The 20,911-nt window shown below is 44.2% G+C and overlaps 2 protein-coding genes, 1 non-coding gene and 1 pseudogene across 4 annotated transcripts; 1 reads left to right on the top strand and 3 right to left on the bottom strand.

Annotated features, from left to right (window-relative positions):
• Window positions 1–249: 249 nt before the first annotated feature.
• LOC136475473 (uncharacterized) lies at window positions 250–5,431 on the bottom strand. Of its 2 annotated transcripts, none has more exons than XM_066472946.1 (14): window positions 5,367–5,431; window positions 5,193–5,295; window positions 5,036–5,096; window positions 4,758–4,840; window positions 4,551–4,631; window positions 3,681–4,437; window positions 3,181–3,207; window positions 2,716–2,795; window positions 2,425–2,497; window positions 2,077–2,134; window positions 1,539–1,593; window positions 1,100–1,124; window positions 832–923; window positions 250–563 (listed from the first exon to the last, which is right to left on the bottom strand). In XM_066472946.1, the coding sequence occupies exons 6-14, from the start codon at window positions 3,801–3,803 to the stop codon at window positions 533–535; spliced, it is 564 nt and encodes a 187-aa protein (XP_066329043.1). In that variant the 5' UTR covers window positions 3,804–4,437; window positions 4,551–4,631; window positions 4,758–4,840; window positions 5,036–5,096; window positions 5,193–5,295; window positions 5,367–5,431; the 3' UTR covers window positions 250–532. The 2 variants fall into 2 exon arrangements, with proteins under 2 accessions (XP_066329043.1, XP_066329044.1); XM_066472947.1 differs by having other exon boundaries at window positions 882–923.
• A 654-nt stretch (window positions 5,432–6,085) lies between these two features.
• On the bottom strand, window positions 6,086–7,718 carry LOC136475474 (protein LPA3-like). Its single transcript, XM_066472949.1, has 5 exons — window positions 7,307–7,718; window positions 7,126–7,156; window positions 6,389–6,481; window positions 6,252–6,324; window positions 6,086–6,157 (listed from the first exon to the last, which is right to left on the bottom strand). Exons 1-4 carry the CDS (start codon window positions 7,621–7,623, stop codon window positions 6,304–6,306), a joined length of 462 nt encoding a protein of 153 aa, XP_066329046.1. The 5' UTR covers window positions 7,624–7,718; the 3' UTR covers window positions 6,086–6,157; window positions 6,252–6,303.
• A 163-nt stretch (window positions 7,719–7,881) lies between these two features.
• TRNAA-CGC (transfer RNA alanine (anticodon CGC)) lies at window positions 7,882–7,954 on the bottom strand. The gene has a single exon. It is a non-coding gene; the product is annotated as a tRNA-Ala (tRNA).
• Window positions 7,955–9,082: 1,128 nt separating this feature from the next.
• Window positions 9,083–10,334, top strand: LOC136470830 (sulfate transporter 3.1-like; annotated as a pseudogene).
• Window positions 10,335–20,911: the final 10,577 nt, after the last annotated feature.

Genomic DNA, 20,911 nt, shown 5'->3' with positions numbered 1-20,911 from the left:
GGTGATCTTCTATCAAAAATGCATATGATCTTTGGTGATGATCTTCTATCTAAATGCATATGATCTGTGATCTTCGATCTAAAATGCATATGATCTTCGGTGATCTTCTATCTAAAATGCATATAATATTTTCATAAAAATAATGCATATAATCCTCGGTGATGATGCCATTGACCTACATGCAGTCATCATCAAACCGTACTCGGCAACAAAACCTTAGAATAAAACATTCAGATTTCCGATAGCCCCTGACAGGATAGTTCAACCGGCCGTTTTTAACTGTAGCTCATCAGTAAACAAAATTTGATGTCCAGTTGCTTTCTCTACAGATCAGTCTAAGCTTTTGACCAAGAATATCGTATGGCACGAATTACATGTCCCGTTTACAAGAAATACGAGTGAAACACAAACAATCAGAATTGGCAGCTTCATGTCTCTCTAAATGGCGTCAGGGACTACTAGAGCTTTGTTCCTTGACATTTCCCAGCCTGTCGCTTGTTTTGCTTTGCCAAACAACGATCTGCCCGGCATGTCATAGTTCATCATCGATCTGGATGGTAGCACTGGAAGGAAAAAGAAACCGAAAGGCATATTTTAGAGCAACTAAATTAGGAGGAAAAGTGTGTGCGAACTGTGAATGTAAAACATGCCTGCATTGTTATTTTACAAGTGTGTTAAAAGAATCTAGCAGCTGCCATGGCATTGTGACAAAATGTTGTTTTGAAATTTGGCTGAAAGGAAAGGATCATTTTTTGGAATCACCACATTGACATGCATGCTCATTGCGATTATTTATATGCAGGCACAAATACCATTATCAGCTGTAAATACCTTGTGGATTGACAGTGTTTGCTAATATCTTCACAAAGGGCCTTGTTTACATTTTCTGATTCTGTGGAGCTTGTTTTTATCCACTCAGCAAGCTGCAGATGAACCAGAAAAAAGAATCAAAATCCATAAAAGATCATGTTCCGACTAAATGCATGAAAACCATATGATTCAAAACATTGAATGCAGCAATTAAGCATGCTAAAGATTAGGTGTAACTCCGTATTTGCTAAAACAAAACTGTAGTCAATTCCACCCAACACAAGCCTACCTCATCCTCTGTTTCCTCCAGTAGCCTGTGTAGTAAGTGAAGCTGGTTAGCTCATCCACTCAAATAGTTGGTATGATTCTTACAGAAATCACAGAAAGCCAATATTATCTTTACACAACCAATAAAGTTATGCTTTAAAGCACATGGTGACTGAAGAGTTTGTTTAGCCTTGCCTTTAAGTCAAGTAATCAAGAGTGAAACTTAACAGGTAATAAAAAAAAGCAATTAGGAAAAGGCATGCATAACATGTTTGGGAGGGTGGGGGATGTAATTGACCAAGACACATACAAATTTTGTATCCACACAAATGAGAACAAGATTATGCGTACATTCTATGTTCTGCCAGCTAAATATTAAAAAAATTAATGGAAATTTCAAACAATATATGCTGCCTATTCTATCTGTCAAATTTTTTTAAATAACTGGGAAAATATTGTACCTTCCACAGAAGGTGGACAAATTTTTCGAATGCGCTCGTGCTGCTGCCTTATTTTCTGCAAAAAGAACGACAATAAGCAATAAAGGTCAGATATTCAGAAACAGTCCTTATACACAGATAAATTTTTATTACAATGAAGCAAAACAAACCCAAAGGCAGTGCTTGTTCTTTGCTTGGCAAGCATTCAGCATTTTGATTTACCATAAGAAAATGCAAGTTCATTTCCTTGTCTTGGATCAATTACTAGGGCCATTTCTTTTTGTACTATCCTCCAAGATTATATATTTACATCACTGAATCAGAATTGCTTGTAATAAGACAATCACGTAAGCACATACAGTAACTATCAAAAACACAGTTCTAAACCTGGTGCCTACATTTTTCTGGGATGATGCATGTAAGAGAACGATTAAGCAGAAAGAATGCATCAGCATAATTGATAAACTATGGATTGACATTGCACTTCGGGCTCTCAGTTTCAATATAGTAACAGGCCATCAGAAGAGTAAACAGGAGCCACAAAGTTGGTAAAAATTACCAGTATGAAAGCTATTCCAGTCTGTTACTTTAACCCATCCCTTTTCACCTGATTCCAACTGCATACAAAAAATATGTTAGGTGGATAAATGCTTAGCATATTCAAAGTATACTAAAAAGTGAAAACCTAGTTCATATTTATGGCATGTTTATAACACTTGATACATACTCCCTCCATTCCAATTTATAGGTCGTTTTGGCTTTTCTAGATACATAACTTTTATTATGTATCTAGACATATCGTATATCTAGGAGAATAGCAAAAGCTATGTACCTAGAAAAGCCAAAACTACCTATAATATAGTGTTAAGTGCAAATTCTAAAACAATTATAAATCTTTATTTCCTACCTTCTTTAAGGTATAATCTTGCATCTTATCACATAGGCCATCCAGAAGTTCTACAACCCGAAGCTCACTGACCCTGCACCATGTATACAGAACCAAGTACATAACATTACAAAAGTAAGTGACAAAATATGTCCATAAATTGCTACAAGTATGTGAGGCCAAACGATGCTCGTCAAGATTGAATGGTCTCCATGTGGAATGTTAAATCAAGGATTGTTCCACTAAATATTTTTCAAGTATGCATCAATTTTGTCATTAAAAAATGTATGTGCTCATGCTGTCTTCTTTTACCTGTAATCAATGACCTTCCCCTCCCTCTGACCTTTAGAATTTAAGCGGTTGCGCAAGTCCAAGTGATTTCTCGGCTTCTCCTGCATTACAGGATTGAGGAACAAAAAATTGACCAAATGGTTCCAAAAAACTAATATGATAATACACTACTAAGATTATGGATTGATTGCTTTGTTAATTGTAAAAAAAATATTTTCACACTTGAGAAAGATAAAGATACTACTCCCTCCATTCCAAATTATAAGACGTTTTAGCTTTTCTAAATACATTGCTTTTATTATGTATCTAGACATAGTGTATATCTAAATGCCAACCTACAAATATATAAAAGCCAAAACATCTTACAATTTGGAATGGAGATAGTATTTAATAAAAATAAAACCGTAATCAGCATTGTAAAGAATGATTGGAAACTCGGATCACTAAATTAAAGGCAACTGAAGGAGAAGCAATTGATTCACTTACACTCGAAATTCCAATCTCTAGCTCCGCCTGGAAAGAAGATAAAGAGACACATCAGAATGTATAGTGTACATCCCAAATTGCTGGAACAAAATGCAGCATATGAAACACAAATCCCATTTGGTGACAGTAGAGAGGCACTAAGAGGTACTAGCATATGTCACTGGAACTCAAAATTGAGTCTTTCCAACAAAATGGTGTATTCCCACTACCTCAGTGCAACATCTCGTTAATCCATTCAGCAATTTCAATTTATCAACACAACAGTGCTAGTCAGGGCCCTGTATCCGCAAAAGTTCAAACTTTGACTCCACCAGCATCGAAATTATTCAGAGAACGCTACATGATCCAGGCCACGATCTATCTTGGACTACAGCTTCACGACGAGCGGAAAAGATCGAAGCTAATTTCTTCACTTCGCTGACGTAAAACGTTTCCAAGACACACTTAATAGGGTGCTCCGATAATGGGAGTAGAGAAAGGCGAAGAGAAGAGGAACTTACAGCAACGGCCTTGCGGGCGGCGCACCTGTCACCGATGGCGGATGCGGAGGTGACGGCCGCTGCGAGGATGGCGGCGAGGAGTAGGAGGGCGCCGGATCTGTGGATTGCAGCTCTTGGCTCCATCTCTGGCGATCTCGCGGGGTCTCGTCTCTGGTCTCCCTCCCGATTTCCAGTCTCCGCTTCCGCCTGGGCGTGGTGGTCTTTTTACATATATGACCTCGAGATCTTGCACATGTTTAAATACGTCCGTACTGTTTCAGTTAATATAGAAGTTTCTGGAATTGGGTCAATTCTCTCCTTACGACTACCACTCCACTTTGGCATGCGTCCAAGAAAAATTTCACAGCCATAAGCTTGGCAAATGAAATGCAAGACTGAAACACAAGTAGCAAGACTGAAATGTTTTGGTTGAGTCCCCTGCATTTTAGCACCTTTAAGCTGAAGAGCCCAAGGACACAAAGCACAAACAGAACAAATGTACAGTCACCGTTAAGAAAAAAAAACATTCTTGGTGCTCACATGCTCACATGATAATAATGCTACGATATAAGCACAAGCAATGTTATTACGCTGTACATGGACTTCTCTCTCTGTAATTTCAGATTTTTTCAATTACATACAAGAAGACATGGACGCTCGTTTGGCCTATTTTCCACTCCAAGGTCAGAAAAAGCATTCAGCCAGCAGCTGCAGCATCTCAAGTTCGCCACGCAGCCGACGTCTCCTGATCAACGTTCTCTTCCCACCAAGTAGCATTCTGCATCACAGAAACTCAGTTACTAAACCTCATGATGTGCTATAGTGAAATGGAGTTTATCCAAGCAGGCGCTTTGAATCTGCAACCAACTGTTTGACTAGGATGAGATGAACCTTGTATCCTCTTCTGAGAAATTCAAGTGAGCTTCCCTCTTCTTCTTGTAAACCAATAACTCTCAATAGTTCTTCTTTCGCCTGAAAGAAGAGAAATTGCATGGCAGGCCCAACAAGCTTGAACGAAGTTAGTATTTTTTTTCCCCAAACACACAAGAGAGCAGAAACGAAGTAGAGCAAATGCATTCGAGTAACTAATGGTATGACCTGTCCCAAAGTGAACCGAGCTTCGCTCTCTGCAACACATGCATAGGAGCCATCAGCCTGCTCCAACATGACCTGCCAGGGGCCTGAACAAACAGTAAACCAGAAGGTCAGTAGCTGACGATGCTGATAAATAGGGATGACATTGCCGGTCAAAAGATTGACTTTGCATAATTAATTATTTAGTTTGATCTTCTATTGCATACCCAGCACACCAGATCTATCTTCCAAACTGTAATCTTTTCTAGTGAAGAAATCCAAATAAGCTCTCCAGTATTTACCTGGGTATTGGCGGAATACAGCTCCACTGTAATTCACTATGTATGGAGCGACTGCGATTGTCTACACGGTTAAGAAGGGAAAGTAGTCACAGATGGTACAGGAAGCCATAAACAAAAAGGATATGTGTAGATGGATAAAAGTAAGACAAATGAGTACCTTGGAGTAGTCACGCTGTCTGATATAAAATACTGGGGTGAATTGAGAAAGGAATCGGTAGTGCAGATCTTTTGGGGGAAACCCCAGAAGCCCCAAGTCAGAACTGCACGGTGAATTGCGTAAGTCACTGCCTCATAAAGCAACAGGCTATGGTTTGGGATATATGAGATATACCGCAATGTATCTAGTTCAAGATTGAATAGAAGGGCTGGAACAGATGTGGCAAACTTTTCCTGAAATTAGCAAAAGCACGAAGAAAGAATCAACTGGATGTGCAAATAACACCTACATGCACATCACCAGCAAATGAAGCATTATATTCTAGACATACCACATACTTCTATATAGAAGCAAGGTCACGTGTGCTGCTGTTGATGAAGACATATAATGATGGTGGTTCATCAGATTTCCATCTATCTGTATCCACGCCAGGCAACTGGTTATGAAGAAATTATTCATGGGTATTTATATGAGAATTATCTCATAATAATAGCATCAAAACTGACTGATGTTTGTTATTCGATGGTGGAAAGGGAACTTATGCTTGATTTATACACACTAATCGGACATTTCATTTCCATTTTTCAAATTGTGATAATTCATCAACACGAAAAGGCTTGCTATTTACTAAAAAATTGTAAAGTATTAACATGTATCGTTAGCTCACAGCCATGGCAAATTGGCATAAAGTGTTTGCCATCCAGTTAGCTCCTCTAAGAAGATGGCTTCCATCATTCCACGCAAAAGAGTGTCATGAACTCTTTGATAAAATAATATAATGAACAATGTCATTTTAGACTTGGAGTCGCATGTCTATTGCCTTCATTACTGCATTTGGATCAATATATTTTACCTTCATTGTCATCTGAGAAGTCAAAATCCAGAGTATTTCTTATCGATTTGAAGAAGCTGTTGACAGGGTCGGTGGGTACATCATCCAGGGAACTGATAGTTACACCCTCAATCTAAAGATGTGTCAATTAAATTAAGTGCCACTGTAATAATGAAGAAAATTGTACGAGAGGTTGATTAAGAAAAAAAAATTGACACATCATTTACCGTGTCTATAGCTGTCTTGAACAACTGTGACGCCCTACGCTTTTCAGGTTGATCAGGAAACACCTGAAATCAACTAGAAGAAAGCAAATGAGCACAGTTCTGCATCAGGGAGGATAGCGTGTGAAGCTTGAACTTACTATACAGGACCTAGTCCCCTTGAGCTCTTTGAGCTTCCTAGCAACAACAAGAGCAAGCTGGATGTTGGCATCGATGAATTCATCTGAGGAGCCCTGCAAGAGTCCAGCAGGATGATCAGAAACAGAGCAGCTGAGATAGACAGAGAATAGAGCAGTGGCCTATAACCCTCTCCCTAATAAAGTAATAATTAAGTGATGGCCATTGGTTTTCTTTCGGCAACTGTTGAGTTTGGGGGTCTTGGGATCCCTGATTTAAAGTCTGGCGTTGTTGAATTCCTGGATCTTTAGGTATCATTTACAATCCAATTCTATTTGGACTAAGATTGGAGACCATAAGTATAGGACTAACAGACCAAATGTTCTGTGCTGTGCTGATAATATGACTTCCCCTTTTGGAAAGGGGTGATGTGGGCTATACAGGCTACTCAAACGGGCATTGGAATGGAAGGTTGGACGAAATGGGGAAAAAATCGTTTTTGACGACGGGGCTGTTTGGATTCTCCTCATCACACGAATGAAGACTCGATGGTGACACAAAGTAACCAAAATGTATTCGGGTAGTGGTGCTGTTGGGTTTTAAGGCCTTTTCTGTTTGTGGCTGGCGCGCCAATACGCTGAAACTTAACTGTCTTGAACGCTTTATGATCAATATAAAGCGGGGGAAACCTTTTCTTTTTCTCTAAACAAAAAAAGATAGAGTGATGCATGGACATAAAGCGATGAGTAGATAGATGAACCTTGTACGAAGAGATGCTGCTTGGCAGAGGCCTTGGTATATAACACATATCGTCACAATACAGAAGCAGGAGTCGTCCAGGCCAGGAAGAAGGCATGAAGCAACAAGGAAACGAACGGTGAGGAGATAATGCAGGAACGGTGGCAGCAACTGCAGCAGCGAAGGGAGCGAGGTTAGCTCACGGGAACTCGATCTCGAGCCGGGTCTTGCCGTCGCCGATGGCGCAGGCGAGGGAGCGCGCGGCGTCGGTGACGAGCACGTCGTAGGACCGCGGCTTGTACACGGACACCCCGGCCCTGAGCGCCTCCACGTCCCCGGCCCCCGTCCCAGCTTCCGCGCGCGGGGAGACGGCGAGCCGGCGGCGGCGCCGGAGCGGTGAAGAAGAGGAGGCAGAGGTGGCGGCCGTGGACAGGCGGGGCGGAGAGGGGGAGGAGCAGGGGAAGGGGAGCCGGAAGTGGCGGGCGCAGAGAGCCGTGGGCGGCGGGGCGGCCATGGCCATGGCCGTGCGCGCGCTTCGATAGGCCGGGCGGCAGCGTCGTCTGTCGCCTGCGACGAGGAGAGGAGAGAGTGGAGGAGGGAAAGAGACGACGGGTCGACGGCACAGCCGCACGCTGACGCTGCCGCGAGGCGAAGGGGCGACGGGACCCATCGAGTCTACTGCCAGGTGGGCCCAGGAGTAACCTCTCGCCTCAGTGGCAGGTGGGACCATGCTGAGAAAGTGAAGCGAGCAAAAAAAAATAAAAATAAAAATAGGTGATGGAGGTGCGGGGAATCGAACCCCGTGCCTCTCGCATGCGAAGCGAGCGCTCTACCATATGAGCTACACCCCCGGAGGATGCTCTCGGCTGGAAGCGAGCCTAATTATCCTTTTATTTCATGTGGCGCCAATTTGACAACTACAATTCCTCTAAATTTGATTGGTTGCGGACTTGGGCAAAACCATGGCTGACAAGCGAATAACCCCCGTGGAAGGGGAACAAAAAAAACGCTCTCTAGGTTATCGTTATCGTGGTGCCACATCACATAAAATCACCATCTAAAAATACTTAGGGCGTCTTTAAAAAAAAACTTTCCTAAATTCAACCTCTAAATTGTTATTTAGAGAGCTATTTGAATAAGAAATTTTTTTCTAAATCTTTTTATCATCCAGTAGTCTTTTTATATCTTGTACGCTCTAGAGCGCCAATTTGCTTTTTTTTATCTCTGGCTGACGAGAAATACGTAATAGAAAACGGTAATATTTGAAGATCTAGTTACATAAGTTGTTGGAGTGTATTTTTTTCACCAAACTATTTATTCATATTAGTAAAGAAAGATATAAAGATACTATTTTGAGTTACTCTTGGAATGCAAAACAAATCTTCCACAACTAAAAAGAACAAAAAGAAGACAACGGAATGGTGCGACAATTTGCTTCGCCTCACCTACGCTTCACACTCCCCCCGCCGTGCGATCCCACATTCCCTCACCTTCCTCTGATTTCTCTTTCAAAAAAAATAGATCTTCAATCACCAGAATTTTAGGACATGCAAAACAAAACAACACCACATGCAATCTCGCTTCGCTCTGCTCGTCATAACAATACGCGCCCGCCCGCTCGCGCTCCCCCCGGCCTCGGCTCCGTGCGCAATCAGCGCAGTTGCCGAGCAAAAGGAAATCACCGATCAAAAAGATTCAACCGATTCTGTCTAACTAATGCAAAATAATTTCCACAACCCACCGGCGACGCACGGAAAAAAGGAAAGAGATTACAGCAGGGAAGATGAAATGGGAAAGTATTGGAAAATAAGGGAAGAGAATACGTGAGGGAAGAGAAAAGGAAATTGAAAATTACGGGAAACCTGATTGCCCACCACGCACGCGCGATAAACTCCGTTTCCACCCCAAATCATGCCAAGCCTCCGGGGATCGCCACTCACCAGGCCAAATACAGGAAGGCATTGCCGTAGGGAGGAGAGATGATCACCATCGGGACGATGAACATCCTCGACTCCTTCACGCCTTGCTACCTCACCACTGGCCCCTTCTCACCGTCCGTCGTGAACTACAACGCCGGGTCCCGGGTGCAAGGCAGCCATGTTGAACGTGGTCATGTCACTGGCGGTGATTGTAACGCTGCTGCTCCTTACCCCGCTGTTCACTACACCCCGCTGGTGGTGCTGTCGGCGATCATCATCTCCGCGATGCTGCGGCTGATCGACTACCATGTCGTGCTCCACCCGTGGCAGGTCGACAAGGTGGATTTCTGCTTCTGCATCGGCGCCTACCTAGGTGTCGTCTTTGGCAGAGTCAAGATCGGGCTGGTCGTCGCCGTCTCCATCTCCGCCCTCCGCGCCTTGCTGTTCATCACGCGGCCCCGGACAACGGTGCTCAGCTCGGCAACATCCCAACTCCATGGTCTACCGGAGGATGGACAGTATGCCACCACACAGACGGTGCCCGGCGTGCTCGTGCTGCGCATAGGCACGCCCATCTACTTTGCCAACGCCAGCTACGTGCGAGAGAGGTAAGCAATGCAGGCAGGTTGATCAACGGATTCAAACTCAATGGAGGGATGATGAGAACGATCTGGGTCCTACCTACCGGTGTTTGGTTTGATCAGGATCTCGCGGTGGAACGACGATGAGGAGGAGCGCACCAAGGGTAAGGGCGAGATTGGCGTGCAGTACGTTGTCCTCGACATGGGTGGTGAGTAATCAGTTGCATGGTTTTCTCTCAACTCAGAAACTTGACCGATCTGCATCAGAAACTTGATCTGTATTTTCTTCATGCTGCAGCGGTCAGTAGCATCGACACGAGCGGGATGAGCATGCTGGCCGAACTCAGGAAGTCCATGGACCGAAGGCGAATGCAGGTAAGAGCAGAACCAATCACACACTCCCATCCATCCAGCGCTGATTTAGTCCTTTATTTGTTGTCAACTCCAGCACAGTTCTGAAATGGCATATCATGCCGCTTGCATGAACCCTGGCTGATTCCGTAGTGCTCTTCCGTGTGTCTTTCATTAAGATCGAGCTGGCGAACCCAGGCAGCGAGATCATGAAGAAGCTGGATAGAGATCATGAAGAAGCTGGATAGCTCCAAGGTGCTGGAGTAGACCGGCGACGAGTGGATCTTCCTGAGGCGGTGGCATCGTGCGCCTACGTGCTGCACTCGCACAGGCCGAGCATGGTCAAGGACAGCGTCGCAGCCCTTAAGAGCATGGTCTAACTGATCGATACGAGGACCCTCAACCGTGTGTAGTAAGAATTATATAACTTGTCCGTATGGATGCATATATTAGTTGCATTTCAATGTTTTTTAAGATTATTCTTTTATCCTCTTGAAGAAAACATATTCAATTATAATTTTGCTTTGTTGAACTTTTGCTACAGGTTTATGTCTCAAAAAATGAGCAACAGTTTACTGGCCGTGAAGCCTATCGACAATATCAAAAGGTAATTGATGCTTATCTTTTCCTGTGATTTTTGCTCTTATTCATATTGGCCAGTTTTTGCTTCTTTTGGGAGACTCCTCGAAGGTACAAAGCAAGCTTTCTCCTCGCCCCTAACTGTAGTGTGTTCTCATTACTATGTGCAGCAAAAGTGGTGTCGTGATGTTTCACGACACAAAACTTGGATGATGATACTGCTATCAGGAGCACCCGAGTGTAGCCTTGATTTAATGAGTAGCTCGCTAAAATATATGTCATCCATGTGTATCCGGTGACCAATTAAATGGCTGGCTTGTTGTCTATGTAAACATATATGTGTTATCCATGTATTGTTGTTCATTCTTTTCTTGTCATATATATGTATATACTTTCAGTGGGAGATTTGGAATGAATAAATATTCAAAACAATGATATCTAGGGGAATTGATGAAAATATCATGTAATGACATAATGGAATATAGTAAAATTTTACTCTCAGAGGGTAAAATCATCATTTTGTATGGAACCTAACAGTATAACACACGCTCATACATATGTATAACAATATAATCAATGTCCAAACATCAGGATTGTAATATCTTTTTGTAGTAACAGTATAACAGTATAACATGCTCATACATATGTTATCGTGATTATTATGGTTTTCGTCTACAGCAGCCCAGTTCTCGCCGGCACATGACCAAATCCGATGAGCGCACGTGCATCCGTGCCACGGGGAAAAGCGGAGTAGAAGAAGAGAGGACTAGATCGAGAGTACCACTGTGCGTTTGGTTGTGGTGGAAGTGGACTCTACTCCCATGTCCCCTCACCCTCACTGGTAGCTGCTGCTCAACAGCTGAAGTGCTTGCTACGTGTGATTGTGGGTTATGCGTAGTTTGGTCTTTTCTCATTTTTTCCTAAAAATATTACCATTTTTAAAATGTTAATCCAAAAATATTATGAAGCATCACACGGACCTGCGCTTCGGTTAACACATTTTTATAATTATTATCATGGTATATTATATTGCCTTATTTGTTGTTCTTCTAATTATATAAAATAGATAAGTTATACTAATTCTGACTCTTAATATTCTTCTCTTCCAGAACTTCTAGAAAATATGTGCTTGAACAAAAAGCCCAGAATACCATAAAAGATACCGTGCGAAAGAAATGGCTGCTGCGATTGGTGTATATGAGAATCTGAAATACAACTTATCACAGTGCAGATACTCAAGTCACTTTCCTGCTTTTATTATTTGTTTTCTATTATTATAATCGCTACTGTGTTTATAGTTTCTTTTGCCATGGCTACACGTTTGAAAAAATATTCTTTCGTCCTATTCTTCAACACTACTTCAACTGTCAGCGAACGAACAGTCCTCTCACAATAAATTAGCATAAGTATTAGCATAAGCTAAATTTCAGCGAAACGAACAGGACTATTTTGGACCTGTAGAAGAAGACGTTTATCATGATTGACTCTAGACCTGTTGAAAAGTGATGTAAAGGCACACGAGTGCTGATGTATGCCAGGCAAACTCTTGTATTTAACTTGCAGTACATGACCAAAGTGAATGTACATAGTCCTGGATGGAACAAGGATATCTTTAAATGGAAGTTCATCCGTGAAAAACATTGCAGATAACAAAGATGGGTAACATTATCTTTGTTCTTGCGATGAGATTTCTTTTTGCCAATATAAAACATTGTATTAGCCGTATCATGGAAAGATCTATACAGTAGAGTTTGTGAGCCTGTGACGCCGCACTCTTTGTGACTGTGTTAATTACACGAACTTTGATTTTTGGATTAAATGTAACATCGGTATTTAATTTTACAGTATTATTATCTTATCGTGCGATCTATGTGTTTTTAATAAAAAAATTAGCTATCTCGTAGCAATGCACGGGCACGTACCTAGTAAGTTTAAAAGTTAAGGAATGTTAGTAATCGACACCGAGCAGAGTATTGTAAAAGTTGAGGGGTAATCAGACTACGAAAACGTTGTCATTACCTCCCTTAAGTTTTGTGAAAATCTATTTTTCCTCCCAGAACTTTAAAATCGGGTAAAACACCTTCCTAAACTTTTAGAACCGCTCATTTTACCTACCTGACTGGTTATAAATGGTTTTCAAAGGCGGTTTTGTCTTTTTTCTTTTTTATTTATTTTGGTTGAATCTTTTAAAAAAATTATAGTAAATCACAGAAAAATTATAAAATAGAAAATCTAATTTTGTTGAACTCCACGTGACTAGATCTACACAGTAAACATATAATATGGTGTGCTTTAGTACAATTTTTTTAATGTAGTTTTAGATCTATGCTTTTATATAATTAATTCATAGCAGCAGTTTTATGGGCCAATTGTGTTGAAATTTTTTATGGTAGGCTAACTATTGTATGTTTGAACTGTAGTAAAAATTTTAAACTCATTGGATCATGTATAACTTAGTTATAGATTTATTTAGGTGTGTCGATGCAGAAAGTAACCAACGCGTAAATATTTGTAGTTTTGTTGTACGTTGTGATTGGAGGTGGCCCGTTACTCAATGACACAGGACTTATACTGGTTCAGGCAACGTGTCCTACGTCCAGTTTGAATTGGTCGGTGACTTTATTCCTGAGCCTAGGTGCTCGAAGTTTGCTGTGGGGTTACAAACGGAAGAGAGAAAGATAAGGGGTACAAGAGGTCAAGTCGGACTCCGGTCTAAAGGGCCGAGAGTGACGGGAGCTCCGCTATACGCTAAGTGTTTGAGCGTGTGCTCGAGGTTTGAACCTAGTGGTTCTGCTATTGTGTGCTAGTGAACATGATTGATCTATCTGTTGGGAGAGACCACATCCTCTTTTATAGATGAAGAGGATGGCCTTACAAGTGAGAGGGAGAGAGTACGTATGGTACTAAGTCTTTTGCCCACGCTGACGGGTACAAGACGATGGTAGGCGCCCATAATACTGTTTAATGTCAGATGCACCTGGGAGGTTGCATCGTCTTCTTCGGATATGGCAGACGTCGATGCCTGCCATACTGTTGATGCCCAGAGGCATGTAGGGGGTTTTACCATATTCGCCTGGCATGGTAAATACCGGCGTCCACAACACTGTAGGAAAAATGTCGGCGCCCACAACACTGCTTAGGTTCTGATATGTTAGGAAGGTTGCAGGGTAACCTTCTGACATACCCTGTTGGTACTATCCTGCAAGTGTATAGGGCACAATCCTTGGTATTGCGGTTGACTTAAGTGACCAGCCTTACTTTCTCCGTCCGTTTCCTGGTCCTCGTCGAGCGAGCGATTCAGGTAGAATCATCTGGGGGATTCTTGTCTTGACGATGGGTTCGTGCGAGCGCACCCGTGGGTGTAGCCTCCGAGCCCCTAGGCGATTCAGGTAGAATCTTCTAGGGGGGGTTTCATGTTGTCAGCAGGTGAAGTTTCATTTCGTCAACGGGTGCGTGCGAGCGCACCCACGGGTGTAGCCCCCGACCCTCCGGATGATTCAGGCTGAATCGCCTGGGGGTTTTGTCAGCGGGCAGTTTAGGGATCGAAGTAGTTTTTAAGGATCGGGTGAGACGGAGCTCGCGGATCCTGGCATCGGACGTTTTAGGGATTGGGCGAGACAGAGGTCATGGATCCTAGAGTCGGGCGCAGCCGAGGCAGTTTTAGGGATCGAGTGAGACGGAGCTCGTGGATCCTGGCATCGGGCGTAGCCGAGGCAGTTTAGGGATCGGGCCAGACGAAGCCATGGATACTAGCGTTGGGCGCATGCGTCGGGTGCAGCTGAGGCAGTTTTAGGGATCAGGCGAGATGGAGCTCACGGATCCTAGCGTCGGGCGCACGTGTCGGGCGCACGCGTCCGGCGCAGCCAAGGCAGTTTTAGGGATCGGGCGAGACAGAGCTCTTGGATCCTGACGTCGAGCGTACGCGTCGGGCGCAGCCGAGGTAGTTTTAGGGATCGAGCGAGATGGAGCTCATGGATCCTGGCGTCGTGTGTACACGTTGGGCGCAGCCGAGATAGTTTAGGGATCAGGTGAGATGGAGTCGCGGATCCTAGCGTCGGGCGCACACGTCGGGCGCAGCCGAGGTAGTTTTATAGATCGGGCGAGATGGAGCTCGTGGATCCTAGCGTCGGGCACACGCATGGGGCACAATCAAGGCAGTTTAGGGATCGTGTGAGATAGAGTCACGGATCCTGGTGTTGGGCGCAGCCGAGGCAGTTTTAGGGATTGGAAAAGACGGAGCTCGCGAATCCTAGCGTTGGGCGCACGCGTCAGGCGCAGCTGAGGCAATTTTAGGGATCAAGCAAGATGGAGCTCGTGGATCCTAGCGTCGGGCACACGTGTCGGGCGCAGCCGAGGCAGTTTTAGAGATCGGGCGAGACAGAGCTCGTGGATCCTAGCATCGGGCGCACGCGAGGCAGTTTTTAGGTGTCTTGAGCCCCTGAACCCTGTTGGGCTTGGTAGGGGTTGGTTGAGTTTTGTGTGTTACCCCATCCGCGGTTTCTCACAACTAGAGGGCCTGAGCTAACATCGCTTGGCTCGATGGCTCGGGCTCGAGTGACGCGCTCGGTGAGCTCGCTAACTCATATGATCGAGTGAAATCTGGGTCTGTCGTTCATGACGGGGTCAGCATAGCCCTCATGTGGCATTCCACTGCTCCTTAACCTGTAACCCGGTAGATGCCTGGGTCATTCCGGAGACTGACTCGGGTGGCCCGCTGGCCTTCCCTCAATAAAGATTCTGTGGGTTTGGCAGGGATTAGGATCGAATGAGAAGGTTGAGATAACCTTGTCTGCTTTGGGGCAGACTAGGTGAGGACTGCTCGGGGCTCATCTGCGTTTTCTCCCCTAGCTCTGTTTGATGCGAGGCGGCCTCGAGCCCTTCGTGGGTCGGCCTTCAAACCCCGGTCGGTAGTTGCTCATGTTGAATGAGGCAACTGCCGCTTCGTGATGCAACATAGAGCGTTGTGATGCATTTAACCGCATATGCGATGCCTTGGATGTATGGAATGAATGAATGCGTGTATAGATGTATGAATGATTATATAAAGAAATAGTGGGGGTTGGTAATGTTACCTTGATGACTCGAGTGATGGGGTTTTAGGAGCTCCAATCGGAAATGTCCGACCGGGATCCGCGCTCGTCGTTCGTGATGGAGTCGGCATGGCCCACATGGGGTGTCCCTCTGCTCCTTACTTGTCTCTCGGTGTTTGCCTAAGCCGTCCGATCAATTTAGGAAGCCTGATGGTCTCTCCTAGGCGGAGATCCCATGGTTGAGTCTTTCCAAGTCCTGCCTAAGAAGGCGGAGGGCCACCTGCGTGTGGTGGTGCTTTGGTTCTCGCGCCCAGCGTGCGATAGTGGTGGGCCATACCTAGGCCATGTCCCGCCTGACCAAGCGCCATTTTGTCGAGCAGATTGTGTCCCATCGGTCAGGGTGTGTCCCGTCGTTTCCCATCCGTATTGAATGGGGGAAGGGAGAGGGTTTCTCGCCCCAATCCTTTCGCCTTTCCTGAACTGCTCCACCTCTTCTTTAAATAGGGGAAGGGAGAAGGAAAGGAGAACTCATATACCCATTCATGATTTCAAAGCGCGATGTCGTGTTGGAGGTCCCCCAACATAGATGAGATGGTGCTAGCTGCCTTCGTCGAGAAGGGGCTGGTTTTGCCGAAGGAGGTGGCCCACTAGAGGGTGCCATGCGTCGCCGGCTTTGTCACTATCTATGAGGCCTTCGTTTGGATGGAGCCATACGTGGACTCCTTCTGACGAATCTTCTCTAGGCGAGCCTTGTCGGAGGGGAAGACGCTCAGGACTGCGCTAGTGGGAGGTTTCACCCCAGTAGCTGCTCAGGTTGGCCAGTTTATAAAGTTTGATGAGACATCCTCTAGCCATGGTGGCCATACTTTGGTGGGCAGCGTCCCTACCCAGGAGCTGCCTCGACTGCATGAGAAGGTCAGGAGCTCCATGCTCTTCTATTGAGCATCTATGGGTGCGACGCCCTTGAGGTACCCGTTGCGCTCACCGAAGTTGAGGGAGCAGAATCGGGCGGGGCCCTTGAGGTACCCGTTGCGCTCGCCGAAGTCGAGGGAGCAAAACCGGGCAGGGCCCTTGTGGTGGTGGTTATGTTCGACGGCATGTGTCATGGCCTCTCCTTTGGCATCAGCCGATGTCACCGAGCGGCCACAGTAGTATTTGGAGTAGAAGTAGTCAGCAAATATAATCGTTAAGTTCATGGGGGAGCCCCCGTATGAATAGTTTTTGTATCAATGAATACATCAGTTATGTTCAATGAATCATTAAGTTTGTGGGGGAGCCCCTGTTACTCAATGACACAGGGTTTATACTGGTTCAGGCAACGTACCCTACGTCCAGTTTGAGTCGGTCGGTGACTTTATTCCTGAGCCTAGATGCTCGAAGTTTACTGTGGGGTTACAAACGAAAGAGAGAAAGATGGGGGGTACAAGAGGTCCGGTCGGACTCTAGTTTGAAGGGCCGAGAGTGACGGGAGCTCCGCTATGCGCTAAGTGTTTGAGCGTGTGCTCGAGGTTTGAACCTAGTGGTTCTGCTGTTGTGTGCTAGTGAACATGATCGATCTATCTATTGGAAGAGAGTGCATCTCCTTTTATAGATGAAGGGAATGGTCTTATAAGTGAGAAGGAGAGAGTACGTATGCTACTAAGTCTTGTTGCCCATGCTGGCGGGTACAAGATGATGGTAGGCGCCCATAATACTTGTTGACACCATTTTTTGCACGTGTCAAAATGATCAGAGTGGGCTAATCGGTAGGAGGAAAGTTACTGTATACGCTGACAGTCGATGAAAATTAGCTTGTAAAGATGGTTGCCGATGAATGGTGGTGATCGATGGAAAGGTTGATTTAGACTCGAGCATTGTCAATAAGGTTGGAGATGTTATTGTCGATGCCAATAAAGGAAGGCTTAAAAACTACTGCCGATGAAACAGGAAGTATGCCGATGGAAAGGAGGTCGGTGAGAATTCCATCATAATTGAGGCAGACAGGGAAATAGATAGGAGTTGATTTCCTTTTCTATATTTGTTAGAGTATGATTCATGTAAGAGTCACGTGTTTCCTTAGATATGGACTTGGTGTCCTAGTCGTATTTGGTTATATCTCTTTAGATCAGGGTATAAATATAGATTGAGGGGCAATGTAATATAAATAAATCAATATCAAAACCAATTTTTACTCCTATTTGCATCTACTTACTTTTCGGCGACTTCGTCAATTTACATATTTTTCCTTTTTATGAGTTCTCATTGATTCGGCGAGTTGCATCGCTTCAGTGCGACCTTCGGTGATTCTCGAGTTCCGCGTGAGTACCTCTTGGCCGTGACTTCTGGGCGTATCGCTGTTGTCAGGACCAAAGTGCTCGTATCTTCATCCTTGTCGATTAACAGGTCAAATCGACTGGCACGCTTTGGATATCGATTCGGGTATTAGCCCTTTGTGTTTGCAGATCCACTTTTGCATTAACACATCTTTTGGCACGCCCGGTAGGACAAATCAATCCGATTAATATGTTCAATCCCGAGATCGATTCAGAGAACATTATCGTGGTATCAGAAGAAGATCTTAAGGAAGAGCAGAGGCAGGCTATGGAAAAGGCTATAGAAGAATACAGGCAGCTTTGTCTGAAATCGTTTAGCCTGAACAAGAGTGGACAAGTCATCTAGAAGCAAGATTTGTCGTTGCCTCGGCAGGTTACCTTTGACTCCAATCCTAGTAAACTTCAAGAGATGGTTAATTCTGCAGTAAATCATGCTTTGATTAATCATTCCAATGTGCTGTCCAATACTGTTCATAATGCTGTGGTTCGAACTCTCAAAAGACAAGCGTCATCGCATTACGTTGGGCCTGCCTATCACCAACCAGAGTCGGCATCTGTCAATACTCCATCGGCTCCCTCGGCCGTTGTGGGTACAGAAGTTACTTCTCCTCCAGTATCGGCAGGCTTACCTAATATTCAATCTACACCAATACGATCAGATCTGGTACTACTAGGAGGATGAGTTCAGCTTAATACAGATCTATCGGCATCAGCTATGTCAGGCCCTGTGTCTCAGAATAGCCAGATTCCTGCTAATTGGTGGGGATATGGTATGCCTCCGGAGTCATCTGCTTTCAATCTTGGGTTACTTCAAGTGTTTGATGCAGTAGGAAAAGCTCCTATACCATCGGCTATTTCGCCGATGGCTCAAGTGCCTCAATATGCCACAGCAACTACTGTGCAACCAACTCTAGGAGGTTTCCAGATGCCTTTGGTTCAAACACCCAATTCAAGTCCATCGGCAAGCTTACTGTCGATGCAGCAGAAAGCCCCTGCTATGAGTCAAACTAGGGTTCAGTTCATGCCTCAAGCTGGTTATAATTATCCAACAATGTCAGCAAATTAGCAGCCATCGGTAAGTTTTGTACCAATGAGTTATAATAATGGTTGGTCAGGATAGTTACCTGTTCAACATACAGTTCAGCAAAATTAGCAGGTTGCAGGGATTCAACAAGGTCATATGCAAGCTAGTTTCCAGAATCAAGCATCGGCAGCTCAGCCGATGAATCCTTTCCAACAGGTTAATGGACCACAAGTAACAGCAAATATACCGATTGCTGGAGATCGTGGGCCATAAAGATATGTGGAGGGATATCAGCAGGCACCTCCTGTAGAAATTCAGCCAGTTCGTCAGCAGGAGGCTGATGCTTTTTGGGCCGATAAGATAGCAGAAATTATGAAGGATCAGTTTGGGATAAAGTCCAAGGTCAATACTTATTCTTATCGGACTCCATACCCTCCTGCATATGATTTAATTCCTCTCCCAAATCGGTATAAGGTACCAGATTTCACTAAATTCTCTGGGTAAGATGATACATCAACAATGGAACACGTCAATCGCTTCATTATTCAATGTGGAGAGGCAGCTAGCAGAGATAAATTAAGAGTTCGATTATTTTCATCATCTTTGTCTGGATCGGCATTTACATGGTTCATTTCATTACCACCAAATTCTATTATTACTTGGGTTGATCTAGAAAAACAATTTCATAAGTATTTCTTTGCTGGAATCCATGAAAAGAAGCTTACCGATTTAGTAAAATTGAGACAGCGTAATGATGAATCGGTAGAAAGCTTTGTGCAAAGGCTATGAGATGTAAAAAATAAGTGCTACAGCCTAGTGCTGGATGATCGGTAGCTTGCCGATCTGGCTTTCCAAGGGTTATTGCCATATCTTAAAGACAGATATGCTTCTCAGGAGTTTGAAAGCCTCGGTCATCTTGTGCAAAGGATCTCTGATCAAGATACTTGGGTTTTTGAACCTAAAAAGAATTAGAGTAAAAAAGTATCATTTGTTGAAGAAGTAGGAGATTCTGATTCTGATGAAGAACCAGCTATCGGCTTAGCTGAGTGGGTTAAGAATAAAAAGCCGATATCTTGTCCCTTTGGTCAGAAAGAGCCAGAAAAGTTTACCTTTAATATCACCAAGGCCGATAAGATATTTGATCTTCTGCTTCAAGAGGGCCAAATTAAGCTGTCACCTAATCATGTGATCCCATTGGCAGAAGAGTTGAAGAAGATCTTGTACTGCAAATGGCACAATGCAACTTCACATAGTACAAATAAGTGCAAGGTGTTCAGGCAACAGTTACAATCGGCTATTGAATCTGGAAGAATTAAGTTTGGTACTTCTAATGCCCAAAGGCCGATGAAAATTGATCAACACCCTTTTCCAGCAAATACGTTGGAGACCAAAGGGAAGACCAAAGTATTGACGTCCGAGGCTGCTGAGAAAAACACATCAGTGGATCCCCAACATCGGATAACTACCGATGATGCAAGAAGTAAGGGGTTGCTAGGAGAAAGCAGTAGTTCTAAAAAACCTCCTCGACCTGGCATTGTGATTACTCATCGAAGGCAGCAGGAGGGTTGGCGTCAGCGTAATGATCGATATCGACAACAGCAAGAAGAAAGACGTCGGGAAGAGTGGCATCGGCATAAAGATCATTGGAGGTGCCCGTTTTTTATCCATTGCTGGGAAGAAGGTATTAAATTACCAACTGTTGAAAATTACCCTAAGTGCTATGGTTATTATGGGGTCAATCGGTCAGAAAGAAGATTTCAACCTGGCAATTGGGGTTTATTTATCAATGAGCCGATTAGAAGCAGAGCATCAGTACATGATCGGCTGGGGGGCAGACTTAGTGTACATAAAAGGCTTGGTAAACGTGCTGGATGTTTTCCGAGGAATCAAGAGGAGCTTGAGGAAATGGCAAATGCAAGAGTTCCCGATGAGGAAATATTCTACAAGGACCCTAATATACGCCGTATGGAATCGACTAGGACCTGTTATCAGCCGGTTTGGAAAACCAAGTT

Source organism: Miscanthus floridulus, chromosome 8 (genome assembly GCF_019320115.1).
Source record: "Miscanthus floridulus cultivar M001 chromosome 8, ASM1932011v1, whole genome shotgun sequence".
In the NCBI taxonomy this organism is placed as follows: Eukaryota; Viridiplantae; Streptophyta; class Magnoliopsida; order Poales; family Poaceae; genus Miscanthus; species Miscanthus floridulus.
Note: the sequence above shows the minus strand (reverse complement) of the source record. Positions and strands in the feature narration are given on the sequence as shown.